Consider the following 23127-nt stretch of genomic DNA (forward strand, 5'->3'; position numbering starts at 1 on the left):
CAAGTCTACTTTCTTGTCTCTCTTTCTCACTCTGTGTTTTTTTTTTATATTTCCGTTCTCTTAGTCTTATCTGAGGAAAAAAAAAAGAAGAAACAAAAACAAAAGAAGAAGATACCATGCTTGGTTTAGCCTGGAGATCAGTAGCATTGGGCTTAATTCTACTTGAGGTTTGGTTTTCTGTTCAAGTGGAGTGTTTTCCGGCTTTGTTTGATCGGATATCTCGACTACCGGGTCAACCCAAAGTCGGGTTTCAACAGTATGCGGGCTATGTGACCGTTGATAAGAGAAAGCAGAGAGCTTTGTTTTACTACTTTGCTGAAGCTGAAGTAGATCCAGCATCCAAACCTCTTGTCCTCTGGCTCAATGGAGGTCTCTCACTTTTTTCAGTCTCTCGTTCAGGCCTACAAGATAATGCTTCTATCACGTTTTCTAAGTTCTTGTTGTGAATTATAGGACCTGGATGCTCTTCACTGGGGGTTGGAGCCTTTTCTGAGAATGGACCGTTTAGGCCTAGCGGGGAAGTGCTGGTCAAGAACGAATATAGCTGGAATAGAGGTATGCTTATGTATTTACGGTTGTTTGTTCATGTTGTTAATTGTGGTGCTTTTGCATTACTGGTAAGTGGATAGGGGTTTTTCAGATCTTAGAAACACATGCCTGCACAAGCACAAGTTGATTGTTAGCAATCTCATTCTATTGCAGAGGCCAATATGTTGTATTTGGAGGCCCCAGTTGGAGTTGGCTTCTCTTATTCCGCTGACGACTCCTCTTATGAGGCTGTTAATGACAAGATCACTGGTACCACTCTCTCCAATCTAAACCCATTTTCCCTAATGTTCACTCACTTTAATGTATGCAAATAACGTTAAGTTGCAGAAGAAACAGAGTTTCTATACTGAATATTCAATAGAGCTTCTTTGCCTTTTTATTTTTTATTTATTTTGGGGTTATCTTACTTTTTCCCCTTCTTTCTTTGATTTCTTTTATCACGCAAAGGGGTCCGAGAATATTTCACAATGCTGTAGTGACATTGCCGTCCGTATTTGTTTTTCACTTTACAATGATGCCATGTTCATTCATCACTGTTCTTATTTCGTTTTTTTTTTAATTTCTTTTCCTTGTCTGACAAAAGTTTACCCCCCCCAAGTTACCTTTTATCTTTCTAACTTTTGTCTCTTTTGTTGTTGTAGCTAGGGACAATCTGGTATTTTTGCAAAATTGGTTCCTCAAATTCCCCCAGTACAAGAATAGAAGCCTCTTCATTACAGGGGAAAGCTATGCTGGTATCATTTTGCTGTTCAAGAACATAGTATTGTTTGTTCTAGTGTGAAATGTGAATCAGCACTGATTTTGTTTCTAAAACCAGGCCATTATATACCCCAGCTGGCTGAACTTATGCATCAGTTTAATAAGAAGGAAAAGCTGTTCAACTTGAAAGGAATCGCTGTAAGTAGTTCTGCAAGGAAATTTCAGTCCTTTTTTCCCTTTTGGGGATTTTCTTTTACTTATCTACAACATCCATTCCTGTTTGCTCCAATTGATTGTAGCTTGGCAATCCTGTTTTGGAATTTGCTGCTGATTTTAATTCGAGGGCTGAATTCTTCTGGTCTCATGGACTAATATCGGATTCTACATACAAACTCTTCACCACTTCTTGTAATTACTCGAGATATGTCAGCGAGTATTATAGAGGGAACGTTTCTCCTATTTGTTCAAGGGTGATGGGCCAAGTAAGTACCGAAACTAGTAGATTCGTCGACAAGTATGATGTGACCCTTGATGTCTGTATATCATCCGTGCTCTCACAATCCAAAATCCTTACTACCCAAGTGAGTTTAATTTAATAAACTTGAATGTCTAATGTTCTAGTCTTTGACTCTATGCTGCTTGTTTCTGACTTGGTTTTCTATGTCCAACAGCAAGTTGGTGATACGATAGATGTCTGTGTAGAAGATGAAACAGTTAATTATCTAAATAGGCAAGATGTGCAGAAGGCTCTCCATGCTCGTCTAGTAGGAGTCCATAAATGGGCTGTTTGCAGCAGGTAATTCTCTTCTCCAATGATTCACCTTGTTTATATGAATTTGAGGCTGGGTGCTTATGATGGTGAATTGCTTAATATGGTCTTTTAATTATATATAATTTGCCCATCAGTGTCCTAGACTATGAACTGCTTGATCTGGAGATACCAACTATCACTATTGTGGGCAGACTCGTGAAGGCAGGAATTCCAGTTATGGTATACAGGTAAAAATGGTCCTTAGTTCAAGGTTTTCTTCATGTTGTCACAAAATGGTCCTCACAATAGACGTTTTCGAATATAGTGGAGATCAAGATTCTGTTATCCCATTGACCGGAAGTCGAAAATTAGTTAATCAACTAGCGGAGGAATTAGGTCTGAAAACAACTGTGCCATACCGAGTTTGGTTTGAGGGGCAACAGGTAAATACGAATGGAGATTACTGATTTTTGAAGTTTATGGTAATATTATGATTTGTGGTATTATTACAATAACTATTTTTGGTTTGCAGGTTGGTGGGTGGACTCAAGCTTATGGTAACATCCTATCGTTTGCCACAATAAGAGGAGCATCTCATGAAGCCCCATTCTCGCAGCCTGAGAGATCACTGGTTCTATTCAAGGCATTTTTGGAAGGCAGGCCATTACCAGAAGCATTCTGATCTCTGCTCATCAGTTAAGTTGTTGTGTCGAGAATACAGTTGGAGCTTGTAAGTAAGTTTGATGCTTAAGTCTGAAGTTGAAAATTGCATTTGTTTGTTTGTTCCTTGGTTTGATTATCTTTCCATGTAGAAACATTTTTGTAAAGCTCTTGAATCTCAAGGAAAGGAAATATATATTTCCAAAAAGAAAAAAAGCCTTTAACATCTCTTGTCCTGTTGGGGAGTAATGTTTGAAATGGAACCTGGAGTCTAGAATCTTATTAGTTGATGTTGATGTTAAAAACAAGAAACAAAAAGGAGCATGATTTTGAGGGGAGGGGGGGGGGAGGTCAAGCAGCTGGTAAAGAGCTTGTAGTGTTGTTGGATAGTATGATGGGAGCTTCAACTTGCATTTCCAAGAAATTGAACTCCAAAGCTAGTATAGGCTTTGATAACATAACCGATATGCTTAGGTTTCTTGCATTATCGACCACTTCCTCGGCTGTAAACCCTCTGCTTTCAGAATCATGGTTTCTTTCCTTCTTTAATGGTGATGGCCCTGATACCTTTGCTGGCCGCACTGCTCGTACTCTATCATGTCAAATATTCAGAACAGTATTTCATGTCAACACCATTAGATTTTTAACATTTGAGTGCTAATGGCCATGATATAAACATAGGGTCAAATGCATCATCATCATCATAATAGTAATAATGATACATGGGATAGAAAGTATCTGAAACACCTGCAGGCAAGGCGGCATGAATACTTCAAAAGGTTGGGATTATACTCTGTTTGGCCACTGTAATTTCACAACAAAAAAAGTTAAACGTCTACTTCAAAGTGGACTGCTCAGTGAAATATAAAACCATGTACGAAATTACCTAAAGCTTGGAAGTGACATTGTGATCGATGGGCCCATCCATTTGTTGAATTTCGGTGTAGGCACTGCAATCACCAAGTTTTTAACCAGAAAAATACCATAAAATCTATCACAAGTATTAACGCCAGAAGCAAAGACAAGATACAATAAATTTGTCCCCCTTCCTGAGCATGATCATCAGGTGCGTTTAAGCATAATGTGAAGTGAATTTAATTTATGTATTAGATAATGCGCTGTTTCACTTGGGATGAAGGTAATTCCAAGGAACCAGGATGGCATTACCCAAAAAGTTAATTCTAGCCTATAGGACAAGTGCTTGACTAACTAACCTAAAGCTTTTTTGTGAAACAAAGGCATGCAGATTCAGATATAAAACAGTTTAAAGCTTGCCTTGAAATGGTAAAGCACAGAAAAGCATTCATTTGTGAAGCCAACCTCTTGGGCAGATTATTTTACTAACAAGATAAACTCTTGTTTAGGTTATTTAGAATTGGCTTCTAATCTTACAGGAAAATGAGGAAAATGAGGAAAACAAGTTATTTCATATTCTTAGGAAGGATATTCTTAGGAACTTCCAAATGCCATGAGAGTTCAGCACATAAGTAGGATCAACTATGAACTCACCATCAGTCAGAAGTTTGATATTACAGATATCTGATGAAGCAGGACCCACAACTTCTGTCACCTGAACGTCCATGCAATCTTTTGAGTGGCAGATTGTTGTGCCCACACCAATCATGTTTAGAAAGCCACCAAATTTGTCCTTTGTTTGTCTAGGAACTGGTGTAATTCTCTGTTTTCAAACAAAACACACAAACCATGATTCATAAACCAATAATAAACATGAATTGTATTGCCTGTGGCCTAGCAACATATAAAAGGCTAAATTGCAATGTGAAATGGATTTTTTTAAGCAGCTTTTATTCTAATTAATACCATCAATGTTGTAATTCAGCCAACCCCTACCAGAAAAGAGCTCATCTTGATAAAGAAGTTGACACATGTACACTTACAATTTTCATGGTGGTATACAAATTTAGACCAATCTTATAGGCAAGAAAATTGTGCCAGAGCTACAGTGAGTCTGGCAGAATGAGGACTACCTTTGAAAATCTGGCTACTTGACTTGGAAGCCCTACCTCCTGCAAGAAGACCAGGGAAAAAAAATGCAAGTTCAAACTTCAAGTAGTAGAAATAAAGGAGTTATGCGCATTAGTTACTTTAACAATGCCCCTTGATCACGGTGTAGAAGGAGCTCTGCATCCCTATGTTGAACCATTGGAATTGCAGGAGTGAAGGTCAACTTGTATGATGGTGTAGAGTTAGAATTAAAGCTGTAATCAAGTAAATTTGGCCAGAGATCCAGTTTTAGTTGCTAAAAGACCATTCTAAACTTCCATGTCCTACCTTGCGTCCATGGTGACAAGCTTCTTCACTGTTTACAAGAACCCTGGCTGCCCAACTGTTCAAATTTAAATTAGGAAATGAAACAAGAAGCAGAGGCAATTAGTTTGAATACAAAAAGGAAATAGAAGAGAAACAACTATAAGACAAGGCATGAATGAAAATGATAATTTGACAGTCCATCCATATTCTAATGCTTCTATACAAGTCCATTAGGTTTTGATAGGAAACAAGTACAAGGCCGTTAGGTTTTATTGAGTGGAACTAGGTGATCCAAGCAGTGTAAAGTGATCTTCTTCCTGATGCATGAACCTGACACACTTCCTACAGAAAAATGGCAAGTTGCTCATGCCACTTGAGGAAGATACTTGCTACTATACCAAATGTGACTAATAACACTGAATGATTCCTATGGAAGCATAAATTAATGAACAATTATAAGAAAAGCCGCATAATATAATGAGTAATAAGACACAATTCAAGTTATAAAAGTTTGACTGACCAACATAGTTAGCACATAAAGTGAAACGCAATTGAGTGGTGGGCACCACCTTATTTTTTGCTAGTTCAAGCCAAACCTTGAGGAAACTGGTACATGAATACCAAGACAGAACAGCCCTGACCTGACTTGTAAAGGCTTAAGGCCAGCGAATTCACTCAATTTATGATGCATTTCCTCCATACATGATATATATAATTAACTATTTTTTTTAATCAATCTCAGCGAAAGAGGGCAGAACACATACGCGCAAGACGTTGGGGGATTCCACACAATTCCTGCTATCACCACAAGCTGGCAAAGAAACAGTTGACATGTGATCACTTTTTACTGGTTAATATCATCTCTCAATACCACCTAATACATGATAAAAACGTTAATTGAAAATGAGAGTACGAAACCTCATCAAACACCCCAGCAGGGCTGTCATCGTAGTTGGCAAGGAAAAAACCACCCAGTGTGTATCTGCATTGTGCATGCCATGATTAATTTATGAAAAGCAAAAACCATGAAATTCTGAAACTCCACAATCAACCCCCATAGAATTTTTAAGTAAATACGACTACCCAAAAGCTTCAACTAGGCGTAATTCCTTGGGTATGAATGCTCTAACAGTTTCAGCTTTGACAAGATGGAGTTGATACAAGGCACTGGGATGAAATTCAGACAAATTTAATAATTACATCGACACATATATATATTATTCATATTAACCAAATAATATAGATAAAAAGCTTAGAAAGTTTGACACTGACACTTTACCTGCCTTTGAAAATCCAGGGTGGATTGCCATAGCCTGGTGAACTTTTTGTTTCTCCCAACCCCATGAGACTCGCAGCTGGGAACCTAATTTCTTCAACAGCAAGGAGATGCCAAAAAATAAGCCGAACCCAAATGATCCCACCACCCAATATGCAGAACAATGAAGTGGAACCAACTTATGTTATAGCAGAATCACAAAATTAATACAAAATTATATATGGCAAGAAGGAAGATGGAAAAGCAAGCAAGCAAGGGAAGAGTAAAGAAGAGTGTGTGTGTGTGTAGCGGAGAGAGAAAGAGAGACTAATTTGAAAGCCAATGAAAGAGGAATTTAAAGAAGTAACCGACAGAAGGAAGAGAGAGAGGGCACGATAGGCAGGCGGTATTTAAGTTAAGAAGTGGATAGACTTTTAGTTGCACATCCTTTCATTTCATCTAATTCTGAGCTTTTCCTATGGCTTGGCGCCAACTGAATATACCATCTCTAACTTGATCTTCCCTAAATCCATTTCCTGATCCGGATAAGATTTTCGGTGTCGGGTCCAGTATGTCAATTCCTTTGATTTATCTTGGTCTTGATGGTGGACTTTAAATCCATGATTTTTGCTTTCTTTTAAGCTTGCCATCTACTACAATTCTTACCCAAGCTTTTTCTATTATTACATTTTTCTCAATATGACCGACTTTAATTTTAGTTAATTTATCACACCCATTTTCTCTCCTATGTTTCTGTTTTAACTTATAGTTGTGAGTTAATTGTATACATTGCTCTCTAAATTTTAAAATGTTTTAATTACATTTTACATTATCAATGTTATATCAATTAGGTCACTTTGTTATTTAAGCCATTCATTTAACTGTTAAATGACAAGCTAAATCTTATATAACTTAATTTAAAATGAAAATTTTAAAGAAATAAATTTTTGTCGCATAAAATTTTAAAAGTAAAAACTAAAATTAAAGTGAAATTGAAAAAAAAAGTAAATTTTTTTTGAAAACCTCAATTGTGCTTTTTAAAACATTCATTTTTGCAAAATCCAATTCATTCTTATTTTTTTCTTTTTTAAATTATATCACATAAGATCTAACATATCATTTAATAGTTAAATTAACAATTTTAGTAACAAAATGATATGATTGATATTCTCAACAATTTAAAGATATAATTAGAATGATTTAAAATTTAAAAACTAATGGGTGAACTACACCAATGGTCACTTTTGTTTATTTTAGGTTACATTTTAATCACTTATGTTTGAAATGTTATGTTTTAGTCACTTACGTTATCGTGTTGTAACATTTTAGTCACTGAGCCGTTAATTGTTGTTAACGATGTAACAGTAAGCTAACGTGGCACGTTAAATTATCATTTCAAACAAAAATTTGAAGTTAAATTATACAATAGGTTCCCATATTTTTTCGTTTTAAGTAATTTAATTTTTTTCTTTTATGATCTTTTAACTTTTCTTTTTTTTTCATTCAATTTTGTTTCTCCTTCTATTTTTTTACCTTCTCCATTTTTTTTAACGTATTAAGAATTTGAATTGGCAGTGAAGAAAAAAGTAGGAAGTCGGAAGCCATCATTGCCTATAACTAAAACCCATAAACCCATACCATCTGTTAACTATCCAAACCCTCCATCTCTCTCTCTCTCTCTCTCTCTCTCTCTCTCTTCACTCTTTTTCTTTGTTAAAAGAAATGAAGAAGGTAGGAAAACATAGGGAGAAGCAGAAGAAGATGGAAAAAAAAAAGTTAAAAGATCATAAAAGAAAATTTTAAATTGTTCAAAACGAAAAAATATGGGGGATAAATTGTATAATTTAACCTAAAAATTTTATTTGAAATGATAGTTTAATGTGCCACGTTAGTTTATCATTACACCGTTAAGTATAATTAACAATTCAGCGACTAAAATATTACAACACGATAACGTAAGTGACTAAAACATAAGTGACCATAAATGTAAGTTATTCAAACCTATTTTAAAGATGTTTGATGCAACTAGGATGTTTTCCTTTTATGGAAAAGATTACATATTAAAATTCCAACCATTTCCTTATTTACATATTAAGTAATATAATGTACTAAAGTAATCTAATTATAAGAATAATTGATAATTATTTGTTATCATTTATTTTTTGTTTCATGATAAAATAAATTACAAATATTTAAGTTTTATTTTTAATTTTAGAAATTAGCTTTTCACTGTAACTATTGATTTAAAAAGAAATAACAACTTTCTTTTAAATATTATTTCCTTACCAAATCACGTGTTAACCTTTCCTTTGTGCTTATTTTTTTTTCCTAAAAAGCATAACTTTCTATTTAATTTCCTCAACCAACTTGACGTCTTTCTTAGTTGTCAAAAATAAAAATAAAATTTTGACGTCCTTCGAGATCACATACCACTTTTTAGAGATAATATAATTATTGCATAATTAGATTTATTTTGGTACTAAATTTTTTTTCTTTACTACTTAAATTTGATAATTAATTTTATTTTGATCCCTAAATTTGAAAATTATAAAAGTTTAATGATGTGGACACAATCTTAAAGTACTACATCATTATTTGAAATTTTAAAAAAATTATATAAAACTTGTATAATCTTCACGTATCACATCTAATGTTTTAGTGACAAGACTAGTGGTTGAATAGATTAGGTCATCGGTTCCCAATTCCTCCAATTCAATCTGTTCAACCATTGGACAAACAACGATTAAATAATTAATTAAAAGTTTATGATTTTTTTTTAGAAAAATAAGAATATAAAGAAATTATTAAATCGAATCAACCTGTTCAGCTGTTGGTTGTTGTCCTGATTGTTTATTTTTACCAGTTTCAAGTAGTTATATAGTCAATCAGTTCAAGTCCTTTGTTCGGATCTTTATATCGATCAGTTCTTAGTCCGTTTGATCCAGTCATGTTCCAATATCACTGATTACATCATTAAATCTTATTAAAATTAAAGTTCAGGGATCAAAATAAAATTAATTATCAAATGCAGGCACTAAAATGAACTCAAAAAAATTATAGACATTAAAATCTACCTAATTACCAAATTTAAAAGAAATTATATTATCCTTTTTTAACTACTACTTATTATTAACAAGCATTAAATTTTAACCAAACCACAAAGTTGTAAAATAATGGAAAAGAAAAAACAAACAGAATCCTATAAATGTAGATACAAAACAACTCAAATAAAAATAACATTTTCAAGTACATTGGTAACAAGACAAAAAATAAAAATAAAAAAATCCCTACAATATTTAAGTTGAAAATAATAGTCTGAATTTAGATTTGGTAAATTTACAAAACCATTCTTGATTATAAATATCTCTTATTTATTTTGCATGCAAACGGGCAGGTTTTATTCATAACCTGACTTAAGAAACATTTTGGGAAACAGAAGAAAAATAAAGAATAGAAAAAACAAATCCTTTCCTCTTTTCTATCCCAAGGAAATCTCCATGCCGGTAAAGAAATCTCAAAACACTAAGGGGAAAGCATGACCAGGCTCAAGTCTGAAAAAAACAAACTTCTGCTAGAAAAAACTTTTTTTAAGGCATTCTTTTTTGTGTTATACTTGTTTTCAAAATAATCGATTTTATATAATTTGCAATATGTTTATTTATTTATATTTATTGTATTCATGTTGGAGAGAATAAACATAAATTTAAAAATCATAAATTTTGCATATTTTTATCGTGAAGAATCAACAAAGGGAAATAGACTGGGACGATGCGGCGGTTGAACTAGGTAAGGAGAAGAGCCGTCGTATTTGATGGTTGAAAAGAGTGAAGGAGATAGTTGAGAGGAAGAGAGAAAGGGTATGTGGTGAAAGGAGTGTTTTATTATGTTGATGTTATCTACATTCTTATTGCAATTGGAAGGCTTATATACATGAGATAGAGATGTGTCATGTGTCAAGATCTCATTAGTGGCAAAGTCACATTGTCTTCTTACAAGGTCGGTGATGTGACCTTATAAGTGTTGGAAAAAATGGTTCGAAAACGATTTTCTTACACAACAAAAAAAATAAAAATTTAAAAATTGAGCCGATTTGTGATATTTATAGCAATAAACTCTTCATAATAAGTACTAGTGTTTTGCGCGAGACGAATCTTGAAGCTCTCGACTTTAAATCGAACATCCTTTTCACTATTATCGTACCACAAATCGCTTCAAGTGTGAGCTTAAACAATTACGAATCAAACATAAAATCATAATTAATTTTCTTACTTTTAGTAGGAAAGTAAATCTCTCTCTTATAGAAACTAGTAGAATTGTTATTCCCGAAAAATTAAAAATAAATTCTCACTATTTTTGGGAAAAATAATAATATCTCAAAGTTGTGTGTTTTTAGTCATACCAATGAAATCTGTTTATAGGAAGAGATAGAATAACCCTAGTTAAATTAGTAGAATATAAATAATACTTATTTAATAAAAAAAACCAATCCCCTAGTTGAATTATGAGAGAGGAGCAGCTGACCCCAGTTAAATACACTAAGGTTGCTGCCCCTCATACATATTATGAAGGGTTTGGGGCCTCTCTTGTATCGAGTCCAATTATACGTGCTAATTGGACTTTTAACCCAACATTTTATAATTTAATCCAACTCGATGCATTTTTTTTATTTCCCCAAATATATATTATTAAATTAATTTAAATAAATAAATAAATAAATTTAATAATTTAATAATTTTCTCAACCCAATTCTAATTCCATTAAAGTAATGACAACTATACTGTAACACCCCACGTCCAACCTTTTCATCGGATCCGGCTATGGAGTGCCACAAGCCGAACCATTGAAAACACTAAACCTTTCTTTTTAAACCAACTTCCTGATTTGGCGGGTACCCATTTACCAAAATGGTGTTCCAAAAATTTTGAATATATATAATTGAAAACAACATTTAAATGGTACCACACCACTTCAAAAGATTGAAGAAACAAGTAAATGGCCTTTCATGGCAGCTTAGAAAATATCCATGAGATCGAACGAATTTCCTTTCGAGTTACTGCTTGTACTATAGTTTAAAACTTGATTTAATTAAATCTGAGAACGCCTAAAACCACAATTGATAACAAGGCTACCAATAAGCATCCAAAGTACAAAATACTGTTTCAAAATAAAGTTTGATGATTTTTAAATGGCGGCACCTAATAGTCGTCCTAGTACCCCTAACAATTACATGTCACATAAAGAAAATTAGAAAGGCTCACAAATGGGCCACTAGTCTCGCAAATCCTTTACTATCCCCAAGTTCAACTAACGACCTGAAAGTAGGAAGAAGAAACTAGGTAAGTTCGTGAGAACTTAGTGAGTTCCTGAGAAATGAATCCCACTAAAATACCATCACACATTAAGAGGTCGGACTCAAAATGACAAACTAACATGCAATACTTGGTAGATGAAACTTTTTCTGATCTAAAGTATCTGCTGACGGATACTATTGTGACCAGACTCAGCCTACCGGCGGACACTAATTGTTTATGAATTCTCGCATATGATGAAACACGGGCACAACTGATCTGCGTGTATGCCACTTACGTGGACTACTATTTTATAACTATCAAGCATACTGCTAACATTTCATGCAATGCACACTTCTTATTTTACACTTCTTATTTTACACTCGTACACCTTTTTTCCCACATACTCCCTTCATTGTGCTAGCTTCTACTCCTAGTTCCGAAGAATCATTTTTCCTGTATCTTCATACTGCTCATCAGAGCTATTTACCATTCATTAACTTCGTACCCCTTGACTTTCCTCTTTATTTTCGAACACACACATGTTCCCTTGCAAGGCTAGGTTTTCACCACTCACGGCTTGTAACACCCCTAACCTGAATCCGTCATCGAAATAGGGTTACGGAGCATTACCGGAGTTTTTAAATCAAACAGACAGAAAATGTAAACATTTCATATCATATAGCATTCAAGTCAAAAACCAATCAAAATCATACATATTGTCCCTTATACGATCCCTCGAGGCCCAAAATACACATTAGAAATAAATCAAGACTAAACCAGAAACTCAAAAAAATTTTTGGAAAACTTTCAAAATTTTCAAAGGTGCAAGGGACACACGCCCGTGTGACCAGGCCATGTGGACATTCAAAGTAGGGACACACGGTCGTGTCCCAGTCGGTGTCCAAAATTAGGTGCTTACTGACTTAGGTCACACGGACAAGCCATACACCCGTGTGTTAGGCCGTGTGAACATTCTGTTTTGCTCAATTTAATAGATACATGGGACACACAGTCGTGTCACCTACACACGGCTGAGACACACGCTCGTGCCTCTACCCGTGTGGACGAAATTAGGTCAATTTCAAGCCACATTTCTTACCCCATTTGTCATCAACCTAACTCAACACTTTTACACATCAACAACCTATATCATAACATTCAAATCAAGCTAAATCTAAGTTTTATACATATATTATCATCACATATACTCTAGTATTCAAACTTATCAAATTGACCAAATTCACATATATGCGTACTTGTACTAAGTATTAACATATCTATAAGATTATCATCATTCAACTATACCAAACACTCACATATAACATGATATAGCCTCTTATATGCACATCAAAACATGTTCATCACAAGCCATCCCTATGGCTAGATATAACAAAACATTAATAAGCCAACATTGGCCAAATTAACTTGTACATGCTATTATAACCAAAATCAAATCATCCAAAATTACCGATAGAACCAATGGATAGTGTGATATAACTCCGACAAGCTTCCAACCCGTTCGAGCTTCCAATAATCTGTAGGGTAAATAAAAACAAATACGTAAGCAATGAATGCTTAGTAAGCTCGTGTAGTATTTAATCATATTAATTCATTTCAAATATGAAATCTATACATATCAAGAATAATCCAATATTGATACCACAATACTCATAAAGTTATATTCATCAATTCACAAGGTAAATAATTCCACAGTATCACTTATATATATTATCCCAAGCTTAGTAGGATTTTATATAACTTTAACTCTTCCGAATTTCTTTATTTGCATTTGCACTCCTTTACTTTCCACACTCATTCCATATGCATAACACACCAGTCATAAGCATATCATTTAACCATAGCCACACATTAGTGCATTTAAACATAGCCTTTTTTGAATTAATCACATGATAAGTCATTTCATAAGAAATTGCATAACTTAAACCTTACCACTCTTTCATGAGCAGTAGCATATTTTCTCTTGAGTACTTACCATTTCAGTGCATCATATAAATAACATATTACCATTAAACCAATAGCTTGACATTTGCCTAAGCATCAACAACAACACTTGTTAGCTTACTTGCACATATTTCATATAAATTCAACATTGATAAATTTATTTTCTCGACATGTCACACTTGAGTTTATTACTCGTCTCAACATACATAATTTCCTTAAATCAACATATCAAAGATAGTCGCATATTTACATGTCATGATACATATCATTCTCTTGTCGTTTCTTCATAAACATATATCATTCATTTCATTATATCAATATTTCATGTACCATCATTTTCATGAATTTCGTGTATATTTATTCCGATAACAGTTCATAATCATGAATATACATAATTATCAGGAAAGTTTTATATACATGTATTTTCCATGTCATGTTTCAATATATCAAATAAATATCATTTCCATGTATTTCAGGTATATACTGGTAATATTTCATTTCGAACTCATGTTATCTCATATCAGAACTTTACCCATTGAATTATTTAAAATATTGATGGATACAAGGGTAGTACACATGAAGTGTACGAATCTGAAATCCGTCAATTCATATTCGAGGGTGCTCATTTGAGCACATAATCGAGAAGCCCTCTCTCGAGCCATATAACAGGAAGCTCATGTGAGCCATTAACAGGAAACTTATCCGGGCTATATAACGGGAAACTCATACGAACCAATAAAGGGTGGCTTCGAAGAGCCATTAACGGGAAACTCCGAATAGCCATATATCGGGAAGTTCAAGCGAGCCATATCGGGAAGCTCTGGAGAGCCATTAATCAGGAAGCTCACAAAGAGCCTTTAATCGGAAAGCTCACGAAGAGCTATATCACGGGGTGCTCATAAGAGCTACGGTGTGTCCACATAACATGCAGGATCACAACTGATCGGAATGCTCCGAAGAGCTATTAACGGGAAGCTCGAGAGGGCCAAATATTGGGACACTCTTTTGAGCTGTGGTGTGTCCACAACATTTGCAGGACCACAACCAATTTGGGAACCCAGTATCTATCGAATTTCATTTATTCAAATGGAACTTTATATTTATCAAACATCATCGGGTATGTGATTAATTTCATATATATGACATTTACACCAATTCACAAATACAACATTCAATTCAAACATATAAATATACACATTTTAGTTATACGAACTTACCTGGCTAAATTGCAGAAATACCAAGATTCAAGGGTATTTTGGTAATTTTCTATTTTTCTCGATTTTTCACCCGATCTTGATATAAATCAAAATTGAATAACCAGCTCAAGGAGCTCTCCCATGTTTTTTTGAACCAAAGTTGAGAAAGAAATGTCTAGAAAACCTTTAAATCTAATTTGTTTACTTTTAATTTCAACTTATTTGCCTTTTCCATTGAATGGCATTTTTTTTATTATTTTCCATCCTTATGCCGCCTCACCCTTTTAATTTTGGCATAATTATTTCTTAAGTCCTCCCTCATCTATTAATTAAGTCATTTAGTCACTTTATTATTATAATTAGCAAGTTTTGCACTTTTTTCAATTTAGTCATTTTTAATTAATTAACTGTCAAAATGTTAAAATTTTTCAACGAAACTTTAATACTACTTTAATGGCACTCTGTAAATGCTCGTTTATAGAAACGAGGTCTCGTCACCTAATTTTCTAAAACCACTTAAACTAGGGTTTTATTACTCAAACGTAATAATTCATTATAAGACAGAAATTATTAATTCAAAAAAATTTAAAACCATATTTGACTCGTAAATATTAAATAATAAAATTTACAAGCTTACTCGCCAAATTTGGTGGTCTTGAACCACTATTTCTGACACCACTGAAAATCGGGCTATTACATGGTTTGCACTAGAGTGCCATACCGGAGGCAAAACATATTATCCGATGTCTTTTTTTTGTCTTTATACACAAGATCTCACTATTTCCTCTTTACACTAGTCTAGATATAGAGCTTGTGCACCAAGGAATAAGTATTTATACCATGTTTTTTAGTCTGTTTAACGTTTATACCCTTGCATGCAATGACACTTTGAACACATTTCCTTAGACATGAACATTAAAGCCAAAAGACAAAGCCACTTACATGGTTGTACAATGTTAAAGGTTAAAAGAAATAATGCAGATATCCAACTCAAGGTACGAAGGAACTCACTTGAATACTTTACTTAGAGCTTTATCTACTCTACGGGTTCCTACCCTTTGGTACTGAGACCTTCTCCCATTTCTTTGGCTAAAACAATAAAACAATATCTTTAAACATAAAAAATACCCAAAACTTTATCAAATGTCATGAATCTGAAGACATGCTAACAGTTTTTGGTCAAAAGTTTCCTTCCAATCTAGTATCCAAATGAAAATCCTACTGAACCTCTCTTACAATAGCTTCTTTCTACTTGGTAAAGCTTAAAGGAATCTTTAAGGATTTACTAGCAGCCAACTAGCACAGAAGCCCTCCTAAGCTTAACAGATGACACCTTCACTGCCGACGAAGAACTCTCTTGATTTTTTCGATAATACCAAAGTATAGAAGAGAAGATGAAACATGAATCTGCTTTACACTATCAGGCTATCCTATTTATAGATAACTCAACCAAATCACACTTGGGATTTACTCTAATCATTACTCATTTCACATGCTTCCACTAATTAATCATATCCTATGAGGCTCTCCAAGTGTCCTAATTACTGACACATTACCTCCTCTAAGACGTTAGATGACTAAAACGTGTCCTACTAACTACTAAGTTTGCATTAGCAAAGATATAAAAACACGGATGGTGGTCTCATTGGCAGAAAAGTCTGCCTAATTAGGTTATCACCACAATCAAGAACTCGCCATTCTGTGAAGTGGTACTCCATAGTATTGACGAAGTTTTAAGAGGTACTTTGCCACGAATTTACTAGCCTTATTAGGTTTAAGTCTCACAACTTAGGCAGTCTTCGCCAGCGTGGTCTCCCAAACCGAACCGGCTTGCCAAACCAAGGTGTGACATACCATAAAAGAATCTATGAGAAAATATATTTAATTTCCACATTCATGTGGTGCCCCAAATCTCAGAAGGAGGGTTCGACCCAAATTTGAAACGTTACATTAGCGACTTACGTGACTATTCTTATCGACCACCAAAGTAAACCATTCACACCATGAAATACATGCATATTATTCAATTATCCATTAAAAATAAACATACAACCCTAAGTCATGCTTTGTCTAGTAAAATAAGAACATGGGTAAAAACGTTATTTCACATCTATTGTGCAAAACAATCATAAATTATCCAATTAATCCTACCTTAAGTGGAAACACCTTATTTTAGACTACATTTGAAAATTTCAATTCATAATGATAAGTAAATCTCATTTAATTTTAAAACAAAGTTTAAAGGACTAAATCATAAGATTTGCAAAACATTTGGGAAAAACATTTTACAAAATTAAGAGTAAAATTATGAAATTTACCACATACATGATCATGTCAATTTTCATGTCATTTTAACATGTTTAAGGACTCAAATTACATAATACAAAAATCAGGATCAAATTGTAAAGTTAACAAAACAGCTATACTGGCCCAAATTTCAGTGGTGTCGAAATAGTGATTTTAGATCACTAAATCCGACATGTGAGTCTAGATATTAATAAGTAAAAGTTAGGTGTGATTTTAGAAATATTTTTGAATTAGTGAATTTTGCGTATTAAAGGAAATTATTAGATAAATTGAGATAAAAACGAGGTATCGAGAGCTCAGAATTAAAATTGAGTCATAAATATTTTTATGAATATTTAAGGAGTGTGAATAAGTTAGTATTAAAGTTTCATTACGAAATTTAACATTTTGGTAGTCAATTGAATGATAAGGACTAAATTGAATAAGATTTAAAACTGTGGAAATTGGTTAAGTGGCTTAAATAATAAATAAGAGGGGCTGGATGTTATGTAAGGAAAAGGCTGAGAAACAGTGTGAATTAATGGCAAAATTTTAATTAAGTTGAAATTAATAGTTAAAAATTGGATTAAATTAGAATATCTGGGATTCTCCTAATTTTTCTTCATCCTCTCCAGCCAAAAACACCATTGAAGGGTTTTATTAAACTGGTTTTTCATATTTTACTACATGTAAGCTCAATTCTTGATTATTTCTTGTAGTTTTTGTGAGTTTGAGACTTTTACAACTAGATCCTATTATCTAATTCATTAGTTTTTGCTTTTATGAATGATTTAGAAAGTTGCCATGAATAAGGGCTGGAAGTTTATGATGATTTAGCATGGAATTGAAGCTTTAATTTCATTTTTGTGATGATTTTGTGGAGATAGTTAAATAGAAATCGATATTTAGGACTAAATTGTGGAAGAATTTAGAATTAGGGTTTTGTGTTGAAATTTTGAATTTTAAAGGCTGTTAAATAGTTCATACTATTTAGATAAAGTACTCATTAAGAAGATTTAGATCAATCGATGGAATAATTGAGCATGGACTAATTTATAAAAATTGTAAAATTTAGGGTAGAAGTGTAATTTTAGAAATTAAAGGCATAAAGTATGAAATAGAGTAAAATCTTGATAAATGCTAATAATTGAATGATATTATAATTATAGATCAAGAACCCGAAGCGAATCGTGGAAAGGAAAAATTGCCAGAATAATCCTTGAAATTTCTACAACTTTTGCAAATTAGCCAGAATAATTCAATATTTTGTTATGAAAATTTCATGAATATTATTGTATATTATTGTATATGAATGTTATAAAATTTTGATTATTGTAAAATAATCCTTAAGTAAAAGTACAAATTAGTTGGAACAATAGATTTGAGTACTTTCGTTCAGTGGCCAAGACGAATTGATGGAAAAGAACATGGTTGGAACATGACAACATGAGATATGTGATTTCCGTATAAGACTATAGTTGGGCTATAGCATCGTTCTGATGTGATTATGAGTTTCCATATAATACCATATCTGGGATATGGCATCGGTGTGATATGTGCTACTGTGTAAGACCATATCTGGGATATGGCATCAGTGTGATATGTGATCCGAATAAGACCATGGCTAGGCTATGGCTTTGGTGTGTGATATGTGACAAGGTACAAGACCATAGTAAACCATAGTTTTACTATGGCATTGTGAAAACGAAGTACTTAATTCCGTAATCGTCCCTTAATTTAATTAAAAGAGGTAAATGATAAACGGGCCTAAGAGATTAAAATTTGTTAATAAGTGATATTGAATTCAATTAAGTAAACCTATCACTGTTTTTATGATTGACAAGAGGAATTAGTGAAATTGTATATTAGATGATTGTTATTAAATGTTCGGTAAGATTTACTTTCTATGCCAATGAACTTACTAAGCTTCTATAAGCTTACTTGTGTATGCTTATTATTTTTGTAGATTGAAATATATACATTCGGAGGATCGGATCTATATCGAGGATCACACTATCCAGATTTACCCTGGTAGATTTTGTTAAACAATTTTTTTATTTATATGGCATGTATAGGAGTTGAAGTGATAATGTAATAGTATGAATGATTAAATATGTGAAGTAATTTGAATGTGGTGGTAGTGATAGATAATGAAATTTTTTGGTCTGGATTTGTGTGTTTGATTGTGTTTAAGTTCAGTAATGCCTCGTACCCTGTTCCAGCGTCAAATATGGGTAAAGGGGTGTTACACATGCCCGGGACACATAGTTTACCACACCGTGACGAGGTGATTATTCACATCACGACGTCGCTTAAAAGGGGGCTTTTGTCTTGACGATGTGATAAACGACATCCCGACGACGATTCCTTGTCCCAACGTTGTTTATGGCTCATCACGACGTCGACTAATATATTTGCAAAAAAATTACAGATTGCATATAACACTTTGACACTCAATTACACATACCATTTCATGATTTCATGTATTTCCCTATTCTTACATATCATATAGCATACATACATCATACAAATCATGCTCATTTACACTAAATCATGCATTAACATGCTTTGGCATCCAATCCAATTACCTATACTAGCATGCTTTTCTAAAGTCCCAATTCAATCTACTGAACATACCAAATTTTCATATAAGAAAATTGTAAGAGCTTTACAGGTCTATACCTTGGCATTTGGTCATTTTGCATTTTTCCAAGCATACATCCAATCATTCAAGCATCTATAACCACAAATCACTAAAGCACATGCATGCTAATCAACATATAACCTAACCATTCATCTAGTATCATTCATGCAACAATTCAAGAAATAAAAGCATCCAAAAACCATTTATAAAAGTCATTAAACAGTCTATGGAATGTCCTATTACAAACCAAAATAAAAACGAAAGTCTAATCCCTCAAAATGATCCCACATTACCATCCTTTATTATCCAAGAAAACCATCTCACATACACAATCAAGTTGTTTTGCCTTAGGATCACAATCTTGCTCACTTCACCACTCTACACAATATATTTCTCTGCAAAAGAATAAATACAAGAAAACCATCCCACATTGCATTAATTATAGCACATCAGTTCACTCACCTTTGCAACATTTTCTTCGATGATAGAAGCTCAAGTAAGCTTTTGTTTTCCTTTTTCCTTGCTTGTAAAAGCTCCCAAGTGATTTGACACTTTGCATACAAATCAAACACGATGCAAATACATCACAAATAACAACAAGCAAAATCAAGTCACTCTAGAATCATAGATCTAAGCTTTTCTAGTTTTACCGAAATAGAAGTTTCAACACTCAAATCTCGTTTCTAGAACTTGAATTTGTTTTCAAACTTCCTAAATATCATTTAATTACAAATCTAAACTATAAATTTCATTAAATTACACTGATCTAACTTTTTCTGAAAATTCAAGCTTGTATGAACATTAAGAAGGGGCAAACGTTCAATTCATTAAAATTCCTTAAGGATTTGTTAAATTAAGTTTAGAAACCTTCTAATTAGATCAAGATGAATTGAAAATCACTTTAAAATAGTCAATTAGCTTAGTATGACGAGATCTACCATTTTCAAGCCAAAAATCAGTTTAAAATCATTAGATCTATTGAGATCTTGATTAAATAAATTAAAACTTGAATTGAAATAACACCATACTTAGTGTGATCGCTAAGAAATTAGAATGTTACCTCAATTTGAAGAAATCAACGAGTTGAGGATCAAATTCGAGCTAAAATTTGCTAAGAACAATGGTAAAATTGAAGGAGAAAAGATGAGTTTTCTTTAAAATTGAAAAGAAAACTTGTGTTTGGAAGGCTAGAAAATCAAAGAGGATGAATCAATCTGAGAAAGAAACCTCAGATTTAGATTTTAGAAGAAATTTGAATAGATGTTGAAATGGAAGGAAAGAGACATGGTGGTCTTTAAATAGCCAACCAATTTTTAAAAATTGGGCAATTGCCCTTTTGGCCACATCCAGTTTCTTCCTCTTTTTCAAATCAGTCATAGTTTTCAATTAAAACTCATTTTCTAAATTATTTTCAAATTCGATCTAGTTTTAAAATTTTGTTTTAAGAAAATTGATTCTCGAACATCTAATTTTAATTTCTTAACCTAAATTTTTAATTCTAATTATTTTAATATATTATTTTATTTATTCATATTTAATTAATAATCTAACCTAACTTTGGTTTTCGATTCACTAACCCTCGATTTGCTAACCCGATTCTACTTTCCCAATTTTTGGGATGTGATAATTTAAAAAACTTAAATCAATTATCAAGTTATTTTTATATTTAGTGAGAAACCACATTCATTTTCGAATGTAACTCATTTCTCTAACTTTATACTTTCTACCAATTTTTGTTCTTTTGATTCTAAATGCAATTCATTTTTGTTTCAATGAGCTAGTAGAGGGACCAATTGGATATATGTGATTAAGGCTCAAACGATTTATAATTAAGTTTCAGCTTTCGCCTATTAATGATAAACTCATTTAGTCATGAAGTCATTCCACTATAGTATTGTGATTGAGCTCACCCCGATTACATAGCATTATGAAAGCTACTCGATTAGTGCTCGTCCAATGACATTGTCATAAGTGTTTTATCATCATAGGATATCCTTAATCTCTTGGGATAAATTTGATCTCCCAATATTATCATATTTTTTCTCATGGAAACCATTATATATTTCTTCATGAAAATTTAATTACTATCAAATAGTAATTAAGTCATTTATCATAAAGACAAACGACCTATGGCCACATTTACTTTCCATCTATCATGTAATGTTAATGAGAGGATATCATTTACCCATTTCTTGGGTTATGAATTCCACTATTGTGAACGATGCTACATACTATAAAATTCGTATACCCAATGCACCAGTTTTCGGTTCTTTATGTATTTAAACTTACGCTTTTACTTACATCAAAGTATACGAGTCACACATACAAATTCCATCATCCACTCAGGATTGAGGTATGTTACATTATGGAAGTCAAAAGTGAATAAATCCATAAACGAATTTAGGATTTATTCTAATTATGCCATGTCCGATGTACTGTTAGTCCAGTCAGTCACATTTGTAACATCCCTAACCTGTCCATGATGTCAAAATTGAGTTACAGGATGCTACAGCAAATAACAAAACATTTGCTTGAAATTTTAAATAAAAAATTCATTAATATTCAATAAATATCATACAACAAACAATTCATTATTTACAAACCAAAATCAGGCATAAAACGAGCTTATGAAAGCTCTAAAATCATCTCGAAAGTAAAGAATGACTAATATGTAAATAGGGGTCACACGACCGTGTGACAAGCTAAACCGTGTGGCAAGAAGTTACTCATTTGTGTGGCTGGGTCGTGTATCTAATTGAGGCCATGTAAAACATTAAGAGGTCCAATTTCAAAACATTCACAGGTGCGTAGCCAGCCCGTGTTACAAACTGTGACCGTGTATACAAGTGTTCCGTAATTTCCATTGAGCACACGGCCGTGTCACCTGTCCGTGTGTGACACACGACCGTGTGTTAGCCCGTGTATAATGTATATAACTCCTAAGATGCAAAGTACAAACCATCTCTTCAAAGTGACATATAATGCATCCAACTAATTTATCAATACCTAAACCATTATGCCAAATTTGGCACCAAAACACATGTAACAAGAATTAATAAGAACCATTTTATATTCCTTATCCATTTCATACCAAAGTAGTCACAAGCTCAAAACTTATCATAACTAACCATTCATATTTACATAAAAAAAAGTACCCAAAATTTATGAGCTCAACCATTCACTATTTCATCAAATTACCATATATCTATATATACATAAAGATCAACTATGCCAAAATACATTTATCACTTTGCAAGTATTTATCATCCTATGTACATGCCACAAATAACCAAGTTTGAACATTCAAAAGTATACCGAATCAGAAGATGATAGGTGTATACTTCTCACTGATCCTATCGACACATTCCGAACGTCCAAAATCCACAAGGCAAATAGTAACATCGAGTAAGTATTACAAATACTTAGTAAACTCATACAATACAAACAAATGACTTACCTTAACCATTCAACAACTATAGAATTCATTATACAAACAATTTCCCTATCAAAACATAACAAAGCACATCAATAGGTAAGACTTTTGAATTATAACCATACTTATA

The 23127-nt window shown here is 33.1% G+C and overlaps 2 protein-coding genes across 7 annotated transcripts; one reads left to right on the forward strand and one right to left on the reverse strand.

Annotated features, from left to right (window-relative positions):
* On the forward strand, nt 1-2885 carry LOC107909518 (serine carboxypeptidase-like 45). Its single transcript, XM_016837072.2, has 10 exons — nt 1-369; nt 454-555; nt 703-798; nt 1191-1283; nt 1367-1446; nt 1548-1829; nt 1920-2044; nt 2155-2247; nt 2325-2442; nt 2532-2885. The coding sequence occupies exons 1-10, from the start codon at nt 117-119 to the stop codon at nt 2679-2681; spliced, it is 1392 nt and encodes a 463-aa protein (XP_016692561.2). The 5' UTR covers nt 1-116; the 3' UTR covers nt 2682-2885.
* Nucleotides 2838-6721, reverse strand: LOC107909519 (protein NEOXANTHIN-DEFICIENT 1). 6 transcript variants are annotated; one of them, XM_016837076.2, is made up of 11 exons: nt 6558-6720; nt 6210-6293; nt 6014-6097; nt 5849-5912; nt 5695-5741; nt 4952-5006; nt 4648-4686; nt 4169-4337; nt 3546-3609; nt 3407-3463; nt 2838-3251 (listed from the first exon to the last, which is right to left on the reverse strand). In XM_016837076.2, exons 2-11 carry the CDS (start codon nt 6272-6274, stop codon nt 3011-3013), a joined length of 885 nt encoding a protein of 294 aa, XP_016692565.1. In that variant the 5' UTR covers nt 6275-6293; nt 6558-6720; the 3' UTR covers nt 2838-3010. The 6 variants fall into 6 exon arrangements, with proteins under 6 accessions (XP_016692565.1, XP_016692564.1, XP_016692568.1 ...); XM_016837075.2 differs by having other exon boundaries at nt 6210-6300; nt 6558-6719; XM_016837079.2 differs by lacking the exon at nt 6014-6097 and having other exon boundaries at nt 6558-6721.
* Nucleotides 6722-23127: the final 16406 nt, after the last annotated feature.

This window comes from Gossypium hirsutum, chromosome D02, assembly GCF_007990345.1.
Source record: "Gossypium hirsutum isolate 1008001.06 chromosome D02, Gossypium_hirsutum_v2.1, whole genome shotgun sequence".
Lineage (NCBI taxonomy): Eukaryota > Viridiplantae > Streptophyta > Magnoliopsida > Malvales > Malvaceae > Gossypium > Gossypium hirsutum.

Coding starts and splice junctions, on each gene's coding strand:
- LOC107909518 (XM_016837072.2), top strand. CDS start 117: ATGCTTGGTTTAGCCTGGAGATCAGTAGCATTGGGCTTAATTCTACTT. Junction 1,284..1,366: donor TACAGGGGAAAGCTATGCTG/GTATCATTTTGC, acceptor TTCTAAAACCAG/GCCATTATATACCCCAGCTG. Junction 2,248..2,324: donor ATTCCAGTTATGGTATACAG/GTAAAAATGGTC, acceptor TTTCGAATATAG/TGGAGATCAAGATTCTGTTA.
- LOC107909519 (XM_016837076.2), bottom strand. CDS start 6,274: ATGGGGTTGGGAGAAACAAAAAGTTCACCAGGCTATGGCAATCCACCC. Junction 4,687..4,951: donor CTTGTCACCATGGACGCAAG/GTAGGACATGGA, acceptor GTCTTCTTGCAG/GAGGTAGGGCTTCCAAGTCA. Junction 3,464..3,545: donor ATGTCACTTCCAAGCTTTAG/GTAATTTCGTAC, acceptor GTGAAATTACAG/TGGCCAAACAGAGTATAATC.